This window comes from Echinops telfairi, unplaced genomic scaffold (assembly GCF_000313985.2).
Source record: "Echinops telfairi isolate 266 unplaced genomic scaffold, ASM31398v2 ScPeMD7_31;HRSCAF=116, whole genome shotgun sequence".
Taxonomy (NCBI): Eukaryota; Metazoa; Chordata; class Mammalia; order Afrosoricida; family Tenrecidae; genus Echinops; species Echinops telfairi.
The window spans coordinates 36,836,410-36,862,151 of record NW_022103928.1 but is presented as its reverse complement, the minus strand read 5'-3'; the positions used below and the strand labels follow the sequence as shown (position 1 = coordinate 36,862,151).

At 46.9% G+C, this 25,742-nt stretch overlaps 1 protein-coding gene across 1 annotated transcript in view; it reads right to left on the bottom strand.

The window, feature by feature from the left end:
- Positions 1–25,742, bottom strand: part of PTPRN2 (protein tyrosine phosphatase receptor type N2) — a 1,475,949-nt gene that overhangs the window by 1,260,008 nt on the left and 190,199 nt on the right. The window contains exon 2 of the mRNA XM_045290142.1: positions 15,876–15,926. Coding sequence (XP_045146077.1) covers positions 15,876–15,926 — 51 coding nt within the window. The remainder of the gene's footprint in view (positions 1–15,875; positions 15,927–25,742) is intronic.

Genomic DNA, 25,742 nt, shown 5'->3' with positions numbered 1-25,742 from the left:
TGCACACCTTCCTTCATCCCTAACCATTTCGTGCATTCCCCTGACTACGTTGGATACCATGCTGACACCTACAATACTGAGATCCCTGAGACCTCACTGAACAAGTTCACAATCAGGCGAGCGAGAGACACAAGTTCAGGGAGGTGTACCACCATAGGGTGAAAGCAGGGACTGTGGGGCGCCAAGTGAGGAGGAGGCTCAGAAGCCATCAGGAAGGCTTCCTGAAAGTGGAGTCTTGTCGTCACCACTGTGAAGTGCAATCAAACATGATGTGTCCGTTAGAAAATGACAGGGAGAGAATGCGGCCTATCTCATCATAGGTTGTAGTCTAAAGTGCGCTCTTATGATGCTTTTTATTTAGGATCCTAAGTGAGAGTCTTCTTATTTGAGAGAGCTGATTCTAAAAAAGTTGAGATACTAGGAGATTCTGAAAGTTGTCACCATGTAATTAAGAAGAAATTTTTCTTCATATTGTATTGATCATGCGTATATGATGGTTCCTAACACTTTGCATTACATCCAATTGTCTCCCCTGCAAACAACACATGCATACCTAAGAAGTCATGGTTTCAGGAATATGCTAATTTTTCTATTACAAACCAACAGCAACAAAACAAGCAAACAAAAACCTATGAAACCCCAATAATGTAAAGGTGCAGATATAAGTGCATAATATATATATGTTGTGTATATACATATATATTCATATTCATCCCTATATTACATATACATGAGGGAAGGGGGTTCTCAAAAAGTTTGTGGGAAAATTCCACTATCTTTCAATTCCATTTCTCCACTCAACATTTGAAGCCTATACACACACACACACACACACACACACACACACAACCTGTTCATGAACAGCTCTTATTCTTAAATGAACTGACCTGGATACTGGAACATTGCTAACCTTCCACTTTTTCCCTGCATCCCAGCTATGCCCGTGCTTTGACACCTTGGGGGGAGGGAGGGATGTACCTAGTTTCACTGACTCCTCATGCCTCACATTGTGGCTGAGTACATGCCTCTAGGACACATGCATCCAGAGATATACATGTCGCTCTAGGACAGAAACCATTCTGAACAAAGACTTGTCTTTGTTATGTTTTGGTTTTTCTTATCTTTTGTCTTTAATTTTTAGCTTTTTATTGTGAATTGGGTGGATGTTTATAGAGCAAATCAGTTCTCCACATAACAATTCGCACACATTTTAGGGCAACAATTGATCCTTGCCCCATAGCTCACCTGCTCCTCTCTGCTTTTCCTCTTCCCATACCGTACCCTTCTCTCTGAACGCTCAGAACCTTGTCCCTAGTGTTATTTGTTGTTCCTTTCCCCCCCAAAATCACTTTATTAGGAGCTAATCCAGATGCCATATCACCCCATAGCTCAATCACATTAAGCAGTGTTATACAATTACTACCATGTTAAGTTTCAACGCTTTTTCTTCCTTCTTGAACTCCTTGATATCAGCCTTCCTCCCTCGCCCAACCTCCCCCACCATATCTCCATATCCCCACCCCAGTACCCCTTATTCTGGTTGTTTTCATCAATCCTGGGATTCATATACTGAAAACCAGACAAACACATAACAAGGATTCAAGAAGACTGCCGACAAGGTCAAGATACATCAGAAATAAACCCCAATATGAAAAATATTGAAAACCAGATCTAGCCCAAAGTGCATCAGGAGGGAGATCACGTGACGTGGTTTCAACTCTCAGAGCTTACATTGTGAGATTCTGCTCTGCAGAAGGCTGTGAAGGGCAGTGGAAGCCCAAGATACAGTTGCGAGATTTACATGGGAAATAAGCCTCTGCTGATTTCCCTCTAACCGTAATTGGGGGATGGAAATCAACTGGTTACCAGAGTACTGGAGCAATGACAATAGTAAATACAGCAAATCAAAGACTCCCTTTGAAATATACATTAAATGTAAAGTGAAGTCAAACATGAGCTGGAATAGGTAGCCTTACTTTCTCTCCTCCCCAATCCATTTGGTAGAACTCAATAGAAGAAGAAAAGACAAAATCCAAAGCAACACAAAGAATAAGGAAAGGCCAGCTAGAACACCAGAAACTGACTGTGCAATAAAAAAGAATGAAAACGGCCAGACAATGTACTGCAGTACAACTCTCGCTCCCACATCATGGCCCCCAAACTGGGAACATGCCACATGCGGGTCCCATTGACACCCACTCTCTCCACACCACTCACCTCTGGGTTTGTGTTCTCTGGCATTCTCTCTCCCTTTGACAATCCACACTCTCAGAATCCAGGTTAACACCTGTTTCCCAAATAAACTCTGAAATGTCATGAGGGTCCCCGAGCAGATTACAGAATAGCCTTTCTGCACAAAACAACTACAAGGCACTGGCGATGACCAAGTTAGCCTTTCCCCTCATTAAGACCAAGGTACCCCAAAAGTCAGAGAGCGCAAATGAAGGAGAACCCAGACTTTGTTGCAACTTAATCTATATGTGTCAATGCTTGACCAGCAAATAAACTTTACTTAAAAGCAGGACAGGAGAATGATGGGGCTTTCTACTCCTGTAAAGAGTCGAACTCTTGGAAACCCACAAGTGCAGTCTTGCAACGTCCCAGGGGCAGTCCTGTAAGTCCTGTCTTCTAAAGGTTGCCGTGAGTCAGCATGGTCCCCATGGTGTGAGTTTGGAAGGCAGAGGGGGCAGGAGGGCTGACCTTCACCTGAAGGCAGAAGGACTGTTGGAAGGTGGACAGAAGATAGGGCAAGAGGCAGAAAAGAGGAGATTGCAGGAAAAGTGAACATCAAAATGGGCAGAGGCAAGAACCTGGATGATCAGACAGACTGTGACGGACTTCATTAGATTCCAGAAAAGTACAGTCAGAGTATTCCAAAAGGCCAAGGATGGTGAGACTTCAACTCACTTAGGGAAGACCAATCAGTAGCAGAAAAGGACACCCTGTTTGGTACAGTAGCAGGTGAACAGAAATGAAGAAAAACCTTCCATGAGATGCACTAGCCCAAGAGCCAGGACAACAGACTCAGACCCATTGAGGATCACAAAGATGCTTCGTTGTCATGCAGGGTCACCGTGAACGAGCACAGGCTCCAAGGCAAATAACAACTAACACGGGGAATTGCAAGCCCGTATTGTAGCTTGAATCAAGAAAGGTATTACCAGCACTCAAAAATACCGCTACCGCTCAATAAGCTGTGTTTGCTGTCCTCTAAGAGGGTTGCCTCCTTGTCAGAACACAAAGGGCAAACATCCAGAAGAACAAACTTTCTGCATGCACAAAATAGTGGAAGTAGTATTCTAATACAAAGCACTTCCCCGGAGGAACATCAACCTGGACAGAAAGTCAAAGGCACACACCCCACGTGTGCAGAGGACAAATTCCCAACGCTCCTGGCGGTCCAAGGAAGGCGAGCCCAGCGAGCTGGGATGATGAATATAGGGCTGAGTCCAGGCCGTGGAGAATGGGTGGGGTGTGGAGGCATGAAGAGGGTACAGGAAAACAAGCAACACGAAAATAATGCAGGAGTTAACCTGGTAAAAGAAGTTTAATCTTTTTTTAAAAACTCCCAAAGGTTGTCTCCAGATAATAAAATGGACAGGGACACTCATCCTAGCCCTAGCAAGGTAGAGCTGATTCTATGGAAAGAGAAAGTGATGGTACAACACTTCCTGCTATGATCAAATTACTGAAGTGCATGCTACGTGAATTATATGTCAGTAAAACTATTTTTTAAAGATATTTTTGCTCAGTAAAGACTCAAGTCATACTGCGTTGCTTTTATAAACCAAGCAGTAGACACAGCAGGAGAAAAAAATCTCTATTTTGAAGGGATGAAAAAAAATTTTTTTTTTGAGAACTCGTTCATGAAACACACTACTCAAGGCTTGGGAGCTGGTAGGTCCCAGAGACCACTGAATTCCCTCCCACCAGCGAAACCAGTGCCTTTCCCACACAGACATGTGGAAGCCCAGGCCCAGGGAGCCATTGCCAGCCTGCTCAGCTGCGCTGCTCCCGCTGCCCTTTCCAAGTTCCCCGTGTAGCTCGTGATTCATACCGCGGAGATTTTATTGCTGCTACCTAATCTCTTTTTCAAACTGACTGTACTTTTTCACAGTCTCCCAGTTGTCAAATTAAGGCTTCTTATTATTCTATTTTTTTCCAGTGCAATAAAACAGAATAGCTGTGTTTATCAAATTTGCCACAGCATGCTGGGTAATCCACTAAATCACAACGAGCAGTTGACAGACCCAGCTTGTGATTGCTAAACATGACGATGAAAAGGGGAAAAAAATGTTTTGTGCCCAGGCAACAGAAGTGTTTATGTGTGGTACTCCCTTCAGGCTTCAGGAAAGCTTAAAATGCCAAAGAAGCGCAGGAGGGCTGGGGCAAGAAGGGGAAGATGCAGAGAGATTAGAAGGAAGGGTGAAGATTGGTTCCTGCCAATGTGTTCCTTGACACACTTATTACACTCCCATATTGTCTTTTCAACAATAATAAAAGCTATCCTCTCCGGTGGGGTCGCAACAAGCCACAAGTGCTGTCTGAGTATTTGCCAACACATTTCCTCACGAGAGTGAATTCAATCCCCACTCATAATTTTAAGGTGAGGAAATTGGAATTTCGCCACCTTCGGTAACTTGTTCAAGGTCACTGCGCTCTTAGGGCACTACCAATTTGCATACCCGTGGGCCGAATTTCAAACCTGTGTTCTTTAGGTCTCAGCCCCAAACAAACTTTCAATCACCTTTCTTAAGTATCCGTTACATGCAATACTCTATGGTATATGCAGAGATGAATATGATACTTTCTTCCAAAATCAATACCATCTCTGCCTTGAGTTACATGTCTGGGTGAATTCCACATAACGTGACACCAGATCTTGCCTCTCTTTCAACAGCCCCCAAACCAATGTGTCACAAAGAATGTACACTTTAGCTGCTAATATTGCTCAGAATTCTGGCAGAAGAGTGGGATTTTAATCACAAGGTCAGCAGTTCAAAACCACTAGCTGCTCCGTGGGAGGAAGATGAGGTTTTCTGGCCCTCTAAAGAGTTACCATCTCAGAACCCCCAGGGGCAGTTTTCCTCTTTCCTGTGGGGTCACTATGCGTTGGAAATGACTCGACAGCAGTAATTGGTACATGTTTAGTCTCTTATCAGAGTTTCCTGTGTGTGTTTTCACACCATTCCAATCTCGTCTCCATTCTGGGGATAGAGTGATCAAAAGTACCAATGTGACCCCAACCTCCACTTTTCAACACCCCCCCTCCCCCGACCCCCGCCCAGACCCCGAGGAGGGCACCCAGGCCCTTCTGGAACCAGCTGCTTTCCCAGGGCCTCTCCTTCGCAGCTGACATACTTGCCTCAGCTACAGGCACCATTCAATGTGGTGACCTCACACTCCTCTCTCAAGGTCTGGCTCACCAAAGCCCTGCATGGCAACTCCCCAGCACCTGGGAGGGCTGCCTCCACCTACCCCCTGCACCTTAACGCCAGGGCCCATGAGGCAGAAGCTTACAGATGGCAACATTTCACATTGCTCATCCTAGAAACCTCATTGTGCCTCGCAGAGCATCTCATACCTAACAAGAATGCAGAAAACATCTGTAAAAATTAACGAAAAATCCTATCATTGTGAATGAGGGGGAGTGCAGAGTGGGGACCCAAAGCCCATCTGTAGGCAACTGGACATCCCCTTACAGAAGGGTCACGGGGAGGAGACGAGCCAGTCAGGGTGCAGTGTAGCAACAATGAAACATACAACTCTCCTCTAGTTCCTAAATGCTTCCTCCCCACCTGCTATCATGATCCCAATTCTACCTTACAAATCAGGCTAGAGCAGAGGATGTTCACTGGTACAGATAGGAACTGGAAACACAGGGAATCCAGGACGGATGATCCCTTCAGGACCAGTGGTGAGAGTGGCAACACTGGGAGGGTGGGTTGGAAAGAGGGAACCGATTACAAGGATCTACATGGGACCTCTTCCCTGGGGGATGGACAACAGAAAGGTAGGTGAAGGGAGACGTCGGACAGTGTAAGATATGACAAAATAATGATAATTTATAAATTATCAAGGGTTCATGAGGGAGGCAGGGAGCAGGGAGGGAGGGGAAAAATAAGTAGCTGATACCAAGGGCTCAAGTAGAAAGCAAATATTTTGAGAATGAGGATGGCAACAAATGTACAAATGTTCTTGACACACAAATGTATGGTTTGTGATGAGTTATACGAGCCCTCAATAAAATGGTTTTTCAAAAATAAAAATAAATAAATAAATAAACGAACGGATCCTGCAAATGGTCCTTGGTCTCAGGGAAACAGCAATTTGGTAGGAGGTGCAAAGGCAAATGAAAATGGGCCTATCTGATCATTCCTCCAAGGGAGGAACAAGCTGCCAAAGACATGAGTGGAGGAAGAGAACTGCTCATGGCTGAGTGGTGGCTACAATTTGTTAATGGCTTGCCAGGGACCTTCAAATTAATACACAGGGCCCTCTTCATCATCTGGTGACGTGGTCACTAGTATGCGCTCATTTCTACGCGTAAGGGAAGAGACCAAGAGTTTAAGGCAGTCCCTCTCTGGCCCTCCGGCAAGCATGTGCACACATACACCCTCTAAGGATGTTAGCTGCACCTTGAGAGAGCATATGTACTCAGTCATTCAACAAGCACATACTGAGCACCCCAGGTGCCCGGCACTCCCTAGACACCAGAGGTGGAGAAAAAAGATGCAAGAGGGGCCAGCCCTGACTTCCAAAGAGAGGGGACAATCTGACTAATTTCAGATTGCGAAAAGTGCTGTGAAGGGATAAAGACAGGCGGGGACCAGGGTGTGAGGGCAGGGTGGGTCCTGCCCATGGTGTCACCTCTGTGGTGGAGAGCTCAGGGAGACAAGCAAGGGACTCTTGTGGTGCCTGGCCTACCTCTGGGCATCCAGACTGTGCTACAGGGGCTGTGGGCAGCGCAAGCCAAGGAGAAGAGGGCAAGCTGGAGTGGATCCTGACTCCTGGTGACCCCATGTGTCAGGAGAGAACTGTGCTCCACAGTCAGGGCTGTGCCCTTTCTGCGTGGGTTTGAACTGCCCACCGTTCCCTCCAGAGATGGGCACTTCCCCATCCACAGCACCCATGGACTCCTCTGAGGCCCATAGGATGTGCACCAAGCTGTGGACTAAGATATGGGTGACCGAAGCAAAGTGAGGGCCAGATGCCTCAAGGCCTTTGTGTGAGTGGAGAAGCCGATGGAGAAAGCAAAGGAGAGTTGGTACTTGTCTCCAGCAGAAGGCCTCAAGGAGAGGTGCACCAGGAAGCCTGAAAGGTGCCGCCAAGGCCCCTGAGGGGAGCCCCTGCCTCCTCAACAGATGGCAGCAGTCAGGGGGAAGCCTGAGCCAGGGCACTCTGCAGAAAGCCCCTATGGGACTGACAGCCCAGTTAGGAGGGATGATGTTTTGAGCCGGGGTGTGTGTCCCTAGTGCTCCCTGAGAGGAGGCAGCACTATAGAGAAAGCCCCTGGGTGGGGTGAACTGTAGCATGCTCAGCTGCCACAGAAGGCCTGGCACTCTCCTGGGAAAACGCAGTGGAGCCCCGCTCTATACCGACACACACAGAGCCTCCAGAAATTGGTGTCCCCTGGTTTGGTAATACAGAGGGTTTCAAACTCTGGGATACTTTCAGTTAGCCCGGGATGGGATTGAAGAGGTCCCAAAGGAGTGGAAATGCAGCTCTGGAGTTTTGAGAAGGTCATAGCAGTGAGTCCATCCCAACTCTCAGTGGCTCAGTGCCTGATAGAGCAGACCAATGCTCCAGGCTGCAATTTTAACAAACATAAGATCCACAAGTTTTTCACTCTTACATATCTGTCATCACAGCCATCGCAAGACAGAGCTGGTCTTCATTCTCACCTCCGCTCCCCGAGGCCCGTTTCAGGCCCATTTCACCGGGAGTGCGTTCAAGGTCATGCCAACTGTGGGCGGAGCTGGCACACATACACTGGCTTGAACCTCTCCACAAAACTCACTTTCCAACTTTTAACTGTACCTTCTTCCTCATTCTGCAGGCACTCCGGTGATGCTATAGGTTGTGTTGGGCTGCTACTCAGAAGGTCAGTCGTTCAAACCCATCAGCTACTGTGAGGGAGAAAGAAGAGGCTGCCTGCTCCCATAAGGATTTATAGTCTTGGACGCCCTGTGCAGGGTCGTTATGAATCGCAATCCATTTGATGGCAGTGGGTTTTGCCAGTATGGGATTGAAGAACTTCAGTTCGCGGGTGTCTCAGCCTTGCTTGGAGACTCCCCCTTTCCACCCAAGGGTTTATCTTCCCCCATTGCCTGTATGCATACGGCATAGGCAACCAGTGGACTTTCCCAAAAGGTGACCTGGGCTCTCAAACCCATTCCCCTCCTTGCCTGCATCTGTTTCTCTCTTCAAAGGAGGCAGAAGGGCAGGGGGTTGGCTGGTAGTGCACAGAAACGTAAGCATGCAGTGTGATCTCGTGGTTTTGTCCCACAAATGAATACTACAAGATGCTGTTCCGGACAGAGCTGAGTGGCACTCCAGGAAGGCCACCCTGCTCAGGGGCCTGGGGACTTTGTGGGAAGAGGAGGTGACCGTGAGAACTCCCGGGAGGCCATCCGTCCCAGTGCACCCCGAGGCTGCCGCTGTGATAGGGAGCACTGGAAAACTGGGAACAGCTTGCTCTGTCCATGCCTAACACTGAGTTTGCTCAGGGCGAGGCTCACTGGCTACTTGGTTGAGCGAGTGGTCCTCGTTGCAACAGGTGTTAACTGAACCGATGTACACAATTGCGAGTTTTCCCACATATGGGGCTCTCTGATGCCGGACAATGCATCTAAGGAACAGCACTCAGAGAAGGGGCTGCAGCAGAGCAAATCGTATCAAATTCCATTTGAAACTTGCTTTTCTTCCCTCAGCACCTCATTGAGCTTCCCTTAGCCTCGGGACAGCACCAGGCAGAGTCAGAAGCCTGCCTGCCCTGGCTCGGCACACTGCTCCGCAGAGACGCTGATCCCAGCTCCGTCTGCCTTAGATGACAGTGTCCTCTAGCATAAGACTCAAACAAGCAAAGAGCAAAACGCCTGCTGACCTCGAGTCTGATCAGCTCTCATCAGGCCTGGGCACGAAAGCACAGAACTGCGCTCCGTAAGGTTTTCTTGGCGGTAATTTTGACAGATGAAAGATCTCCATGCCTTTTTCTGTGGCAGCAGTCGGGGGTTTGAACCTCAGCCCAGAGTTTATCCCAGAGCCCTTCTGCCATAGAGTGATGCAGTGGTTAATGCGCTGGGCTGCTAACTGAAGGCCTGGAGGTTCTGCGGGACCCAGTGGTACCGCAGAAAAAAGGCCTGGCAACCTGCTTCCCCAAAACCTGCCCCTGAAAACCCCCCAGAGCACGATCCTGCTCTGACATACTTGGGGGTGCAGTGAATGCAAACCAACAAGATGGCAGCTGGCACACTGGTGATCGAGCACATAGTTACACGGCATTATTCTAAGTATATATACGTCCCATTTCCCCCCTGCCTGCTGCCATCTCTCTCATTGCCACTGAGCTGCTGCCGACCCGTAGTGACCCTAGAGGACAGAGTAGGACTGCCCCTGGGAGCTTCTTAGACTGTAGCTCTTTTTATGTTTTTCTCATTCATGAAATTTTTTTCTATTTTATTTTTTTATTTTTATTTTTTTTCTATTTTATAAAGACAAAGTTATTTATATTAGTTGCAGTCTATGAACTCTGATACGTCTTTCACTTTTTCCCAGAAGACTGTAACTCTTTACAGGGGTAGAAAGCCTCATCTTTCTCCCTCAGAGCGGCTGGTGGTTTCTCACTGCTAATCTTGTGGCTAGCAACACAGGTGTAAGCCACTACGCAACTAGGACTACTTCACCTGATGGCCTAGACCTGTAATTCTCTCCATGTTACAGGCAAGAAATTGAGAAGCAAGGTCAACGTCCTTCTAGTATGTGACAGAACCAGGATTCAAACCCCAGCAGCCTGTCCCTGGAGCCTGTTCTAAAGCACCACACTGTGGGGCTGCACTCTTTGCACCCTGACTCTTTCTTGATGCTCATCTGAAAGGATCATTGTGTTCGAAGCCAGGGCTCTGGGGTCCAAGCCTCTGTTCTTACACATGTAATTGTTGTTTTAGACGAATGGATTCACCTCTCCCAGACACTTTCAATCGTGTTAAATCGCTATGGTAAAGCTCTGATGACAATATCTGCCCTGTTCTGGCCTCGCTGTGGGGATCTGATGCAATGATAGATTTGACAATCCTTGGGAAATGGTCTGTGGCCCTCAGGTAAGGGTAATGAGGAAGACGATATAAAGTCTTGCCGTTTCCTTGCTTTGTCATTTGTTCTCTAACTATAAAAGTCACCATTTCTGAGCCACCGAAGAAGGCCCGAGGGCAAAGGGAGCTTAGATGGCTGACTTCCTTCTGTGAGATTACCAGCCATTGTCCTCCTGAGTGAGAAGCCATGGTGGCACTGTGGGTTAAGCAGTGGGCTGCTAATCACAAGGTCAGTATTCAAGTCTGCCAGCTCCTCCATAGGAGGAAGAGGAGGTGGTCTGCTCCTATGAAGATTGATAGTCTCCATCACCCTGTACAGAGTTGCCGTGAGTCAGCTTTCACTCAGTGATGGTAGGCTTTGAGTTTGGGTCCCACTAAGTAGGCAGGAGTCAAAATATTGGAAGCCCCTAGTCTATCTCTTTGTCCCCTAACACGCCAAGAAGAGCACAGTGCTGAGCAGTTTAAAAGTAAAAGCAGCTCTTGGGCCCACTTGTCCAGGTGTGCCTTCTGTTAGCCTCTCCCCTCCAGAACAGGGACTCAGGCAGGGTGGCTGGTGTCTCCCCAAGTGACTAGCTGGCCCAGAGGCTGTACCTTAGACTGCGGGGGTTACAGAACCTCAGCATGAGGACGCAGCTTTCAGACCCACGTCCTTCCCAAGCAAGTGGGGTTGGGAGGGAGAGAGTTAGTGCTTCAAACAGAGTGAGAAGGCTCCTCTTACTGAGAAACAAGAGGCCCAAAAGTGGAGTAGAGTACCTGCACCCTGAAGAGAGGCAACTCAGAGACCATCAAAGTACCTACAGCCAAAGGAGCAGAGTTTACTTAGGGCATGGCCTGACCAGCCTGGTTTTCGCTTCTGAGCTCAGACCCTCCTCTTTCCCACAGCTTCTCATCCTCCTTGCTGCCCTGGACCACTAGTTCCCCATCTAGAGCTCCCCCTTCTCCCATTAAACTGAGTCAGGAGACTTTTAGCCACACATGCTATCAACGCTCCATCTGTTGATTATCCAGTTGTGTCAAGCCTATGCTGACCCACAGCAAACCCATGGGTGTCAGAGTAGAACTGTGCTTCACTGGGTTTTCAATGGCTGGGTTCTCAGAAGTCCAGTGCGACCTTTCTTCTTCTGTGCAGGCTCTTATCTCACACTTTCAGTTGTAGCCAAGCATGTGAGCTAACTATTTGCACTGCCCAAGAACTGGGACACTTGGTGTGGCTTGCTGTTAGCTGCCCGAAGTCAGCTCTGACTGGTGGTAGCCAGGGTACTCGCATAACACAACAAAATGCTGCACCATATCCACGATCTTTGCGAAGTTTGAGCCCATTGTTGGCAGACGATGCTTCCTTGAGCTGGAAGTTGATCACAAGGCTATCATGCCTTGAATCCAATTCTTGGGTCCATCCCTGTCGGCCCCCTAAGTACAGTCCACATAACTCATTGGAATTCTGTGGCTAATCTGTCCCCAGCTTCCTATTCCAGCTTCCCCTCAGTGCTCACCTGATATGCAGAGCTGTGATGCAGTCCTGCTGTCTCCAGGGATACACTCCCCAGGACCTACTCTCCGTGCATCATCTGTCAGTCCATCTACCCACCTTTGGCTTCCCATGAAACCTTCCATCTGCACCCAGAACTGTGGAGTCTCAAGGTTCCACAGGGCAGCTCCACTGGGGCTGTGGACATGAGTCTTGGCTTATGCAGCTTCAGGCCCAGGAGCAATGGGTGTCCCCAGATCTGCATTTCAGAATCACCCCAAGAGACTTTTGATTAAATGTCTTCGTTAATTTATCACAGTAGATTTTTTTATCAAAAAAGTAACACACTCATGTTTTTAATAAACAACCACCATGACAACAAAACTCACTCCCATTGATTTGATTCCGACTCATAGTGACCAGACTCATAGGACAGGGTAGAACCTCCCCAGTGTGTTTCTGAGACAGTAACTCTTTATGAGAGTAAAAAGTCTCATCTTTCTCCCCAGGGTAAGTTAGTGGTTTTGAGCTGCTGGCCTTGCAGTTAGCATCCCAGCGTGTAACTGACTACTACATCACCAGGCCTTGCTACTTTATATATATATATATTTTTTTAATTTTTATATATTTATTCTATATATTTATATAGGGAGGTAAATGGGTATTTAAATGTAAATTACAACCTCTTCATATATGTCCTCTCCAAATTGTCCCTCCATTGCCATCAAGTCAGTTCCAATTCATATCGAACCTACAGGACAATGTAGAACTGTCCCCGCCAGCTCCCAAAGCTGTGCATCTTTGCAGAAGCTGAGCGAATCCTCTTTCTCCCAGGAGTGGGGGATGGATTCAAACCAACCATCTTTCAGTTAGCAGCTGCCAGGGCTCTTCCAAGCTACTCCTAGTTCCCACAACAGATAGCCAGTGTTCCTTGTTACATTCTTTCTCCTGGTCCAATCCATATACATTTATGGGTTTCCCTACGGATTTAGATCACAATTTAACCACCTCTGCAACTTAATTATAGCAGAATGGACATGTTTCTAGTCTGAAAATGTTGATCCAACTCATTTCTAACAGATACATAATATTGCATACTAAAGAATCCCTATCTCAGTGTATTCACAGGTGCTTCCAGAACTCCTGGGTGCTGTACACAGTGGATGTGCTTGACTGCTGGCGGGGAGGCTAGAGCTCTCAGTCCACCAGAGGCACCTCAGAAGAAAGGCCTGGAGATCAACTTCCAAATACCAACCACTGAAAACCCCTGTGATCTCAGTTCTACTCTGGTGCACAAGGGGTCAGTCAATGCAGGCCTGAGTTGAATTATAGCGACCATTAACAGAGATGTTTTCAGGGGGGGTTGCCCCTATAAAAATGATTGTGCTTGCCTCTGCTTTGATATAATTGCTGGTCATTTTCATTTCTTCTGTAAATTACCTGGTTAGCTCTTTGGCGTTTGCATATAAATGGTAGGTGCTCTTGTAATGAAGGGTATGCTCCTTTTCTTCATGTATGGTGCTGGGGTGTTTCCCAGGGCTCATCTTTTGACTTTGCTTGCCATATCTCATGATGCACACACATGTTCAAACCTACATACACTTCATAAGATTGCGTATTTCCATTTGTGGCCTCAGAAGAGAGGAAACAAGACAGGGTGAGTGAGAGATTGGCTCTGCGTCTGACAACGTGACATCCTGCACTTACAACGCTGCCCATCGTCCATTTTCACCGTGTTTGTCTTCACTGTGGCTGCCTGGCCTCCTCTATCTGCCCCCGACCAGCTGTCAGGCTGCATTACAGAGTCGCCAGTAGCAATCATCAATCTGGGCTCAATAACAGCTGGGTACACTTTGTTTTATTATTATTACTTCCTACCAGCTACACAAACCACATGATTTCATAAGACTGAAAAAGCCTGTTTTGCTGTTTCCGAAGCCTTTATGTTACTAGAAAAATAGCAAACATTGTCTGTTTCCATAAATCAAGTCCCTGAATATTCATCTTTACATTTAAATTCCCTTCGACTCCCAAGAACTTCAAAGCTACTGTCTTAATATAATGTTCATGTAATCCCATATTAGGGAAGCAACTTGATGTTAGAGAAGAAAACAAATGTGTGATTATGACATGGCATTTGAACCTGCTTAGTGTCCCAAAGAAAGAGAGAGGGGGAAAGGAGTTACAGGCTTTTCTTATTTTGCTGGTACTACGTATGTCTCAAATTAAATTAAACACTTGTATGTACCCACAGATACATACACATACACACACACACATACACACTCACTCCATGGACATACACATACACAGACTATACACACACACACACACTCCCACATACAAATACATGCTTATATACATACACACATCTACCCATAGACACAGACTCTTACTACACAGATACATATGCACACCAACACAATACACAAATACCATGTATACATATCACATACACATGTGTATGCCCTTAGACATGTGCCCCCACACAGAGATACACATACACACAAACATTCACATATATACACATGATCACATATACATACACATATATAGTCACAGACATATATTCATACATACATACAGATATATGCATACTCACACTTATACAGCATACTACATATACATACCACACATATACAGCCTTTCACACATGTTCACTCACACACATACCTACAGACACATACACTCTCACACACCACAAACACACACAACTACATTCACCCCTCCTTCTCTTTATAAGTCCAGGCAGATAACGTATTTTTTAAGTTAGTTTCATCTTTTAAAAGATGCCTCAAAATAAAAGTTGTACAAGGTACAGGTCCCAGAAGCACAGAGTGCAGCTGCCTGAAGGAGAACATTGCACAGAAGCTACAACCTGCCAGGCTGCCGACCGGAGGACCAATGCAGCGACTTCCAGTCACAGGTGTGTTCCCAGCACCCCACCCCACAGTCTGATGGAGTGGCTGGAGCTTTGTCCGCGAGTGCAGATCACCACTTAGCACAATCTTGACCACATCCTCTTCAAAAAGAAGAAAAACCCAAACCAAGGTATCCCCACAGCCATCTATAATTTGCTATTTCCCACGGCCCAATCATAAACTTGCTCCCACCGGGAAAAGGCCCGCCTTGGCTTCAATGACAATTTTCCAGAACCTGGCCATTTCACTCCAGTTGACTTCCTCAAAAGTTCCGTGTAAAAAGGGACTGCTGTCTTTCTCCAACTGAAGACCTTAGTAGCTCCTCTTGAGCTTCCTGGCTGCAGTAACTGGGTTTACTCCCAAATAAAATTTTGATTAAAATGCTTATAACTGGACTCCAGACGATGGTGATGATCATTTTCATCCTCTCTCAGGACAATGGTGTAAGCACTAAGTGCCTGCTTCCTTTGTAAGAAAAGGTATGTTAAAGAGCAATGGAGCTCTCCACCCCACCCCATCCCAGTGGGGGACTATTTGTAGCCTTCTTACTTCCTATCGCTGAGTGATTTTATCTCTATGCACAAAATGTCAAATATATTTTCCTAGACATCTGCTAAGAGAAAACAACAGGCAACATCAAGAGTAAACAACTTGCCTGCTGACAGAGAGCACAGAAATGGGTTGGATGCAAGGAAACCGCCGGAAAAGTGGCCCAACTAAGGTGTGGGGATGTGAGGAGAACAAACGGTATATACTAATGATGTCAGCAGCCAGGTGGATTCAATCTGGGTAACTCCTCTCTCCCCTCTAATAAAGAATTTATCCTTGATGGCTCTATTGTTGCAAAGTTTCCCTTAAATCTCAACAGACTGAGATGTAAATGTGGATATAGACGCAGACTTGGTAAACATGCAGGCACATATAGTCCTAGAAAAAAATATTTTTCACTTCATTGATTCCCCATGTTTTTCTCCCCTTGGATAGCCCCCGGAGACATTTCTGCTCCACCATTCTTTTCAGAATCATTAAACAAAACAGAACTCACTCAGACAGAGCTTGATGACCAGCCTCCGTGCTGTTTAGCTGAAGCCCTTAATTGAAATTGCATTTGGTTGGCCGGATATACAGGCAAGCCCAGCAAAACCACCACGTGTGAGCCGCGACCTTCATACTCACCGTTCACACAGACCTCAGATGCTCTGCAGAGGTCATCCTCAAATAAGCAGCCTAGGAGGGAAAACCAGAAAAGAGAAATGAGTTGAGATAGGAAAGGACAAGAAGGCATCTACCGGAGGCTAGCGCAGGAACCAGGGCAGGAGGCTAGCTCAAGAACCCGGATGCTACAGAACCAAGCCACAATGGAGGCTCTTTCGAGCTGCCTCTCTGGGAATACCGCTGGGTTATTCAGAAGGTCAGAACAGTATGGCACTGACTTGAATCGACGAGAGGAAGGTGCCCTGCAGCAACTTGCCATGTCAGAAGAAAGTACACCACACACACACACACACACACACATTTTGCTTTCCTGTGACAGAAGGATCCTTGGCAAAGGGCAAAGGGAATCCTTCCAGAAGAAGGCAGGAGAGCGAGCTTGAGCCTAGGAAAAGAGGTGAACTAGGCACATCCCCTGCTTGGCCTCTATGCTACGAGGCTAGTAGCTTTCCAACGGGCACAGACCTGGGGGCTTCTTGGGTAAAGCCAAAGTCCGCCTTGCCACAAGCAAGAACAGCATTAAGCTCAGATTAGGACCTTTGGGTCTTTCTTTCTTTCTTTCACTTTTTTTTAATCGTTTTATTAGGGGCTCATACAACTCTTATCACAATCCACACATACATCAATTGTGTAAAGCACATTTGTACATCCATTGTCCTGGGTCTTTCTTTCTTTCACTTTTTTTAAATCATTTTAGTAGGGGCTCATACAACTCTTATCACAATCCACACATACATCAATTGTGTAAAGCACATTTGTACATCCATTGTCCTCATCATTCTCAAAACATTTGCTCTCCACCTAAGCCCCTGGCATCAGGTCCTCACCTTTTCCCCTCCCTCCCCGCTTCCCTCTCCCTCATGAGCCCTTTGGGTCTTTCTCTTAAACAGTTAGATGCTTAACACGCACCGACTGCTACATAAGCGATCAGCTAGCATTTGTTGCCAGGGACTAGAGGAAGGAGAGAGAGAGGTGGTGCTGTACAATTTAAAGCTGGACAGTGACCCCCTGGGATCACTGGCTGGGCCAAAGCAGATGAGGGAGAGGAGAAGAGGTGGATAGTGGGGAAGAGGGGTACAAAGGAAATGGAAGGAACAAGGAACACCCAGGGCAAAGGAAATCCACCACCACTCCTGCCATCGAGAGGATTCTTACTTAGCCTGGCCCTGTAAGGCACCTTCAGGTTTCTCAGACAGTAAACCTGTATGAAAGCAGAAAGCCCCACCTTGATCCCACAAATTAAACTCGTAACCCACTCTCCCCGCAGGGCTCGTGGAATAGGAAGTTTGTTGTTGTGAGGTGCCATCAGTCGAATCAGTGCTGACTCACAGGAAACCTACGGATAACAGAACGAAACTCTGCCCCAACCTGCACGTCCTCATGCGTGTTCTTATGTTTGAGCCCCTGTTGCAGCCCCTGGGCCAACCCATCTCATGGAGGGCTTTCCTCTCTTTCCGGGCCCCTCTGCGCTACCAAGCACGACAGCCTTCTCCAGAAGTGGAAGCCGTAGTCACCAGAAAAAAGATAGCGAAGCGTGGGGAGCAACAACTCTTTGAATGACAAGCTCTGCAGAAGGAGATGCAGCTACGACTTTGTGGGGCCTCCACGGTATGTGAAGACGGAGTGCAAGGCCAAACATGTTGACCTGCCGTGAAGGTGCACGGAGTGCGGTCAGAGAAGGCTTATTTGCTACCCAGTAGCCAAGTCTACTTTAAACACTAAGAAAGGCCATCAACCTAAGGTAGAGGGAGGTGTGCCAAGGAAGGTGTGAACAAGGAAGCCCCAAGAGATGGGACAAATACCATCAGTACTTGATGAGTGGTTCTCTATCATGATCCATCGAATGTATATCCGCGCATACAGGCCATTTGACAACAGCTACCTGAGCATCCCTGCTTCTCCAGCTGACACTCAGACTCATCCACAAAGGCCCAGCTCCAAAACCCTTAACTAGCCAAGCTGGTCAGTTCTGGTCCAGCAATGTGTTCATCCTATTGTATGGCTACAATCCACTTAAGGGCAAGCTATTCTCCATGGAGTACTGCTGTCTCCCAGTCCAGAACCGTGTCAACTGTCTCTCTTTACCCTCAATTACTTCCTCTGCACTTATCCATGTGTCTGGCATGTGTCACACGCCGCCGGTGTAAATGAGTGAATGAAGGAAAACCAATCAATGAGGAGAAAATGATTAATTACAAAGACATTCCCCTCACTGAGTTACTTTGAAGTTCACAGTCATTAACACCCTCATGGGGGAATTGGTCTCAAAACCTTCCAAGGTAAAGCATTCAATTATGTGCAACAAAAATGTGTGAACAAGCCACGGAACTTGGATCCACAGGGAATTCAAAAACAAATATCTGCCCACCCAGAACTGAGGAAGCAGGACGGCTCATGGAAGGGAGAATTGGAATACATCCATCACACTTCATCCTAAAAACAGCTCTAAGAAGTAGGCTTTGCAAACTTGTACTGCAAACCAGAAAAGCCAACCTTGGAAAGAGGAGTTTGCTCTGCTGTCCCACAACTCACAGGGGCAAGGGCAGGACTCCCCCCTCAGGTCAGCTTGGCTGCCAAGCTAGGCCAGGCCGGTGCCATCCCGCCACCTCGAGACAGCGCTCTGAAGAGCAGCATGAATTTGAAAGCTCAACTTTAGGGAGAGCAATTCTCAGCAAAGATTCTACTCTTCTGAAATAAGGATATTAGCTCATGGAGAGTCGGAGGTAGTTTTAAAACTACATGTCCACCTGCTGTCTCTGGGAATCGGCCCCAGTGTGTGGTTTGCTTCTCATGCCTCTCCACTCTGCTCACCCACCTCACCCCGGCCCTCCTTCTCCACTCCCATCTCATTCACAGTCACCTCTTCAACCGGAAACATGGGAGTCAGGCAGCCTCCTTTCAAACAGTCAAAAGCCACCTGAAAGGAGTGGTCGTGAGTGAGCGCTTGAGAAATGGTCTAGGAGAGCACAGAGCCACCAGGGCTCCTTAGATAGGGAGCCGGTAGACCTGGATTCCACACCTGGTTCCTTACAGAAGCTCTGTGACCTTGAGAACGTTGCTTGGCTTCTCTGTCAGGGGTTATACACACTGTTCATTATGATGACTCATCTCTATGGCCCTATTCATTGCCATCAGGCAAAAAATGACCACCGCCTCCACCATCAAGAGCCCACTGCCTAGGATGCATGTGATGAGCCCTGGCCAGGGCTCCAGCCCCGTCACCCCCTCTAGGGCCCCAAGCACTCTAGGGGTACACTCTCTCTTTCTATATCTGTGCTCATAAAAAGACCTTGAGGAGGCCGAGATCGTGGAACACATGGAGACATGTGTCAGGCATGCGACAAGCTCACATTAAGAATTCAGTGTTTGTCACATGGTAACAGCAGATGACAGAGCTCTGCTGGAAAAGGCATGGGCGGGGGGTGACTTTATATTCTCTCCATCCTCTGCTTTCATCATGGCTGACAATGAGACGTGCTTTGAACGAGACGTGCATTTCAATTAACTCTGGAATCCTCACCTTGGAACCTCCTATCAGCCTCTGCCTGAACTTGATCCATGCCAGGGAACGGATGAAAAACTACATCAGAGAGACCTCCAACACTCCTTGGGGGGAAATGCAAACGTTAACAGCAATATTTTCAAGTTATTTATTACGAGGGTTGCAAATGTTATGCATATTTCACCCAGCCAGTCAATATGCTAATTTGACTGCTAATTTATTTGTGTTGTTATTTGCTCTAAAATTAAGAAGGACCATATTTCATTTTAAATATCAGCCACCTACTAATAGTAATTATGACCATAAATCACTGAGGGAAAGAAAAAGACATTTTGTCTAACAGACACTTGGCTCAACCCTTGTACTCACAAGCCACACATACACTTCCTTCTCCAAATCCGCACCTCCTGCTAGTCCTCTCCCTGTGCATCCGGCAGAGCCACCCACGAGCCAAGGGGCCAGAGGCCTGACTGTAAGCACACCGCGTCTCACAGGATGACCTCAAATCCTCCTGCTCCTGTCTTACTTTCAAGTACTTGCAGTTTGGGAGACACTATTAAGAAGCATCTCTGTGATCAAAGTGCACTTCATTCAGGAGGAAAATGACATGATTTTAAAGCCAAGAAATGCCATTGAGTCTTGAGCTAAAGCAGCACCTTCACAGTGTAAGGGTAAACTGGAGGAAATAACTACCAAAATAACAAAACTACCTTTCCAGTCAGACCCCTCACCGTAAGACATTTGAGGAAATAAGATCATGAAACGTGAAGACAGTCTACTGACCAAAATGCGAAGGGCAGGAGATGGCAACGAGGTTCGTCATAGTCATAAATCAACGATTGAGGGTGGAGCCAGTTCTTCTGAGCAACAGTACACTGTGTGACTCGATAGGATGGACACACCTTGTTTTGAAATTCTTAATCTTATTTTCAAACCAGGGGCCAGTCTTGATTTGAGGGGGAATGACACACAAGTCAATGAATGAGGGGCTAGGATACAATAAAGATGACCATCCTACTCTTGGTAGCTCATGATCTGGTAGGAAAGAAAAGATGTCCAACCTACAAAGTGCGAGTAGCAATAAGGGCTTACAAGGAAAAGAGGAAGAAAGATGAGAACCCCATGAGCAAGGAACCCCATAGTCAAGGAGACGTCACTGAAAAATCTGTCCATTGGCAGATGGAGAGCCTGAGGAGTCATTTGGGGGCGGTGCTCTCCCAGTTACCCAGGAGCAGCATTCCCAGAGAGAGTGCCCAGGGAAAGAGCCAGGACATCACTGGAGAGATGTCACACTAACTCAAAGGGAAGGGGACAGTGCAGTGAGAGGATAAAGTCAGGTGGTTCAAGCATAGAGGAATCAAGGGGAAGAAGAGGCTGCAGCCCAAGACACAGAAAGAAGGAAAAGTCGGGAAGAGGATGGTGATGGAAGACGTGTGGCTTGGGGGTTACAACGTGGCTTTGCAGGAGGATGGCTAGAGACCGTTGCTAAAAGACTGTTACACATACGTGCCATTCCTTCATCTGGAGCTGCTGGAAATTAGACAAAATGGAAAACTGTGACTAGTGGTTGTGTTAGCTGTCACCGAGTCAGGGCCAACTGATACAGAGCAAGACAAGATACTGCCCATTCTGATTCATCTTCAGGTGTGTTGGTAAGTTTGAATCTGTGGTTTAATCCCTTCACAAGCTACTCCGTTTTAATCCGTTTGCTTACTGTATATACTCGTGTATAAGCTGGGTTTTTCAGCACATTTTTAAGGCAGTTTTGTGGTAAAATTAGGTGCCTCGGCTGATATTCGGATCGGCTATATGCGAGTATATACGTTATCCTCTATCTTCTGGATGTGCGGGCATCTCTCTGAAGCCAAGGACTTCAGAAATCTCACAGCAATTCATCTGACATTTAACAGCTTGGTGTCCAGTGCTTAACACTAAAATTCCTTAGATTTATTGGTTTTTTCCCAACCCTTTCACATGAAAAAAAAAAGGGGGGGAATGATTTCGGAGTTCTTAAACTGATCTGACCAGAACAGGGCTCTGGAGACCGGTCACTTTCCCTCTCCTCGCCTAACCAGGCTTTCTGATCAGCTTCACTGCACACGGGCACGCTCACAAACCTGCACAGGCACACATCCCAGTCATTTTTTTTCTGTTTCCCTAGCATTTTTTTAAAGAATACTAAGTAGTATCTCGTAAACCAGCTTGGCATCTCCTTTCAACATCCTGACCAAAACGACAATGGATCCAGTCCCTCTGTGGATTGAGAGAGTGGCTGCACCAATGGGCCCGAACACGAGAACAGTTGAGAGGCTGGCACAGGGCCAGGCAGCATTTCATTCTGTTCTACATACGGTCGCTGTCTCAACAGACTCAATAGCACTGAACCACAACAGCAAGAGCCTATGCAAGAAGCCAGAATCCGTGGCTCATGCCTTCCTCACTCCCACGGGAGACATTATAAAAATGTGACCACAGTACATGTGTAAACAGAGCCTATAACCTCTTGAACTGATGGATTGGAGGACAGAGAGATTGCTCAGTGCTGTAACTGATCCTGCTGGAGTCCTGGTGGCCTAGTGGTTACAAGTTGCACTGCTCACCACAAGGTCAGCAGTTGGAGACCACCAGTCACCCCTTGGGAGAAGAGGAGGCTTTCTATTCCCATAAAGGATCACAGCCTTGGAAACCTACCGGGGCAGTTCTACTCTGTCCTATAGGGTCACTATGAGTTGGAATCCACTTGATGGTACTCAGTCTCTTTTTCTGAGTTTTGAGTACCTGATTCTTAGTTACCTGCTTCAGCTTTTTCCACTTAGAGGCAACATTTCCTGGATGTGACACTGCTTTTACTGAGGTAGGAGTGGCCTGAAAGTTCCAATTATCTCGCTCCTACCCGAACTCTACTTATTCAATCGGTATGCTGAGAAAATAATCCAAGAAGCTGGACTACATGAAGAAGAACAGGACATCAGGACTGGAGGAAGGCTTATTAACAACCTGCATTATGCAGATGACGCCACCTTGCTTGCTCAGAGCCAAGAGGACTTGAAGTATTTGCTGATGAAGATCAAGAGCTGTAGCACCAGTGTGGATTACAACTCAATGTAAAGAAAACCAATAGGTCCCATCCTAATAAACGGAGAAAAGGTTAACGTTGTCAAGGACTTTCTCTTGCTTGGCTCTACAGTCAATGTTCATGGAAGCAGCAGTCAAGAACTCAAATGACGGACGAGTGCATTGAGACAATCTGCTGCAAAGGCCTCTTTAAGGTGTTGAAGAGCAAAGACGTCACGTTGAGGACTAAGGTGCGTCTGAGCCAAGCCAGGGTATCGCCAGTCACCTCATCTGCATGTTAAAGTCGCACAATAATAAGGAAGACTGAACAAAAATTGAATTGTGGGGTCGGCAAAGAATATTGCAAGTACTGTGAACTGCCAGGAGAACAAACAAATCAGGCTTGTACAAGTACCGCCAGACTGTGCCTCAGGAGCTAGGATGGTAAGACTTCATCTCACAACTTTGGACACATTATCCAGGACCAATCCCTGGAAAAGGACACCGTGCTTGCTAAAGATGGATTGACCCAGTGGCTGCAAGAATAAGCTCAAGCATAACAAGAAATGTGGGGAGTCCGGGACTAGATAGTGTTTCATTCTGCTGTGCATAAAGGTCGCTGAGTCGAAGGTACCTAACAATAACAATGACAACCTGAACTCTCCTACTAACTGGGTGGGCAGGGACCCTGTTTTTTTTTAACCAAGGTGGCCTTGGTTTCTGAGAAGCGTGCTATGTTGTTGTACTGTTATGTGGTACTATCAAGTTGATTCAGTCTCATAGTGGCCCTTTAGAACAGGGTAGACCTGCCCCATAAAGTTTCTTAGGCTGAAATCATAACAAAAGGTGATCACCAACCTCTTCCTCCCATAAAACAGCTGCTGTATTTGGACCACTGATCTTTTGGTTAGCCCCCCAACTGGGCTCTCAGAAACCAAATGTGTTTGGCCCAACTTTTCTTAAAACCGAGCTGACAAGGGTTTCGTTCAGCTATGATAGCACTATAAAACAAAATCCATCTAGCATATGTTAATAAGTACATTACCTTTTTCCCCATAGAATTTTTCCATGAATAACACATCATTCCCGTTCTATTGCCCTATAATTTTTCCTTTTCTCTTTGAGTCCTGATACCTTGTATAGTATTAGTCCCATTGTTGTAGTAAGAGGTACTATTTGTTGATCGCCAGCTTTGGTCATGTGATTTTCATGCACTACTTCTAATCTTTCCTCCAATTCTGCAATACACCTAGGATTCTCCTCATTTCACAAGTAAGGGAAGCAAGACTCGGAAAGGTGAATCACTACCTATGGCCAGACAGTGAGTAGGTGGTGAAGTCAGCCTCAAAGCCTGGTCTGTCTCTCTCCAGAACATGACTTATTTCCCACCATTCCAAGCTGTTCCAGGGAAAAGGATGCATGGTGGGCTTGCATGTGTGTGTATGCATGCACACTGTGTGTGTATTTGTGTGTGCACATGTGTATGTGTGTGTCCATACATGTGCATCCAGGGAGACCAAGGTAGAAGTGAAACAACTAAGGTTTTCATTTAACAGAATTGGGTTAGCAAAGAGGAGTCCCAAAGGCACAGAGGTGAAGCATTTACTTGCTGTTGGAAAAGATGGCGGTTCAAGACTACCAGCAGCTGGCCCCGTGGGAGAAAGAGGAGGCAGGCTGCTTCCACAAAGCTTTGGAAACCCCACAGGGCACTTCTACCCTGGTCTAGAGAGTCTTGGTGCATCAGAATCAACTTAATGGCAGCAAATTTCATTTCATTTTATACTTTCAAATCCTCTACCCACAGCCCTCAACTTCCCATAACCACCAATACCCACAAGCCCTCTTTCTTTTATTGGCATAAATATATCTTTGAATGAATAAGGACAACGTGTCTATCCGCTTATGCACCAAGTGATGTCAGACACCTACCCAAGCAGGCCCCTAGGCTCAGAGGGTCAAAAGAAAGGAAGAGAAATGGGGAGCATCTGGAGAGAGCAGAGAGAAGGGTGCCCGGACACTCAAGTCCACATTAAGCCATCTGTAGACAGGTGTGGCAAAGGATCTTCGTCTTGTGACGCCTGAAATAGACACAGGCTAGCAGGAGCCCCACCCTCCATGCTAATGTGAAGCATGCTTCAAAGCAGATTCCAAAAAGAAAAAGAAAAGGGAAACTAACCACACAGGGGCAGTGACCAGGCACCAACCGGCTGCGGATCAGGAGGTGCCAGAGTGGGTGAGCATTCAACGTGCCCCTGTATGCCTGCAGTTTCTGGAATAATCACTCCGTGGCATGCCCCATCCGCATGTTCAAAGCTTTCATTTGGGGTCTTGCTATGGAACAACATGTGTCCAGAGTAGGTTGTATGTTCTCCATCCACCTACTCTGTTTCTCATGCTCTGTGAGCTGTTTCCACTGTACTCAGCGGGCTAACTGGTAGTGATCTAGAAGCTTTCAAAAGAGTCCACTGGTGTGAGACTTTACATATAAATCTTCTAAGGCTGACAAAAGTGATAAACTCTTTGAAATGACAGACAAGCGACTAACAGGTCTGTTCCCTTGGGTACAGCCGGAAACCCCTGCCAGCTTCAGCACTTATGGTGCCACGTGGTAACTCTTTTCAAAAGAGAACCACCCGCATCCACTGCACTGGAAGGGGGACAGGCCAGCTTTGCTAAGATCTGTGGAGTTCACAGCAGTGCCCGGGCAGCCATGCAGAGCTGAAACTGAGCCCCTGCACACGTCTCTGGCTCCGCTCAGTTCCGCTCTGGTGGAGTTGTATGTATGGCTTTTGCAGCATCCCTCCCTGAGGCTTGCTCCCCCTCCTCTGTTGGGTCTTCTTACCGCTCCAGGCTCCAGCGCCACCTGCCTCTCCCTGTCATGCTAAGGCTATAGTGTGACTGAGGGTTACCCTCTAAAGATCAAATTCTCATTCATCTTATCTATCAGCATCCAGAAGAGTTCCTGAGGCATAGTAGGTCCTCATTTATTTGGGTTAGTCAATGCAAGAAGGAGGAATAACTTCTCAGTGTATTGCAAGGAATTGAATGAGCACTTTTCTAAGCTCCCTCAAGCTCTAAAAACAGGATGATTCCAGCTGGATTTGTAAGGTAGAGTTGGGATCATGATAGTTGCAGGGAGGAACCATTTAAGAACTAGAGGAAAGTTGTATGTTTCATCGTTGCTATGCTGCACCCCGACTGGCTCCTCTTCTCCCTGTGACCTTTCTGTAAGGGGATGTCCAGTTGCCTACAGATGGGCTTTGGGTCTCCACTCC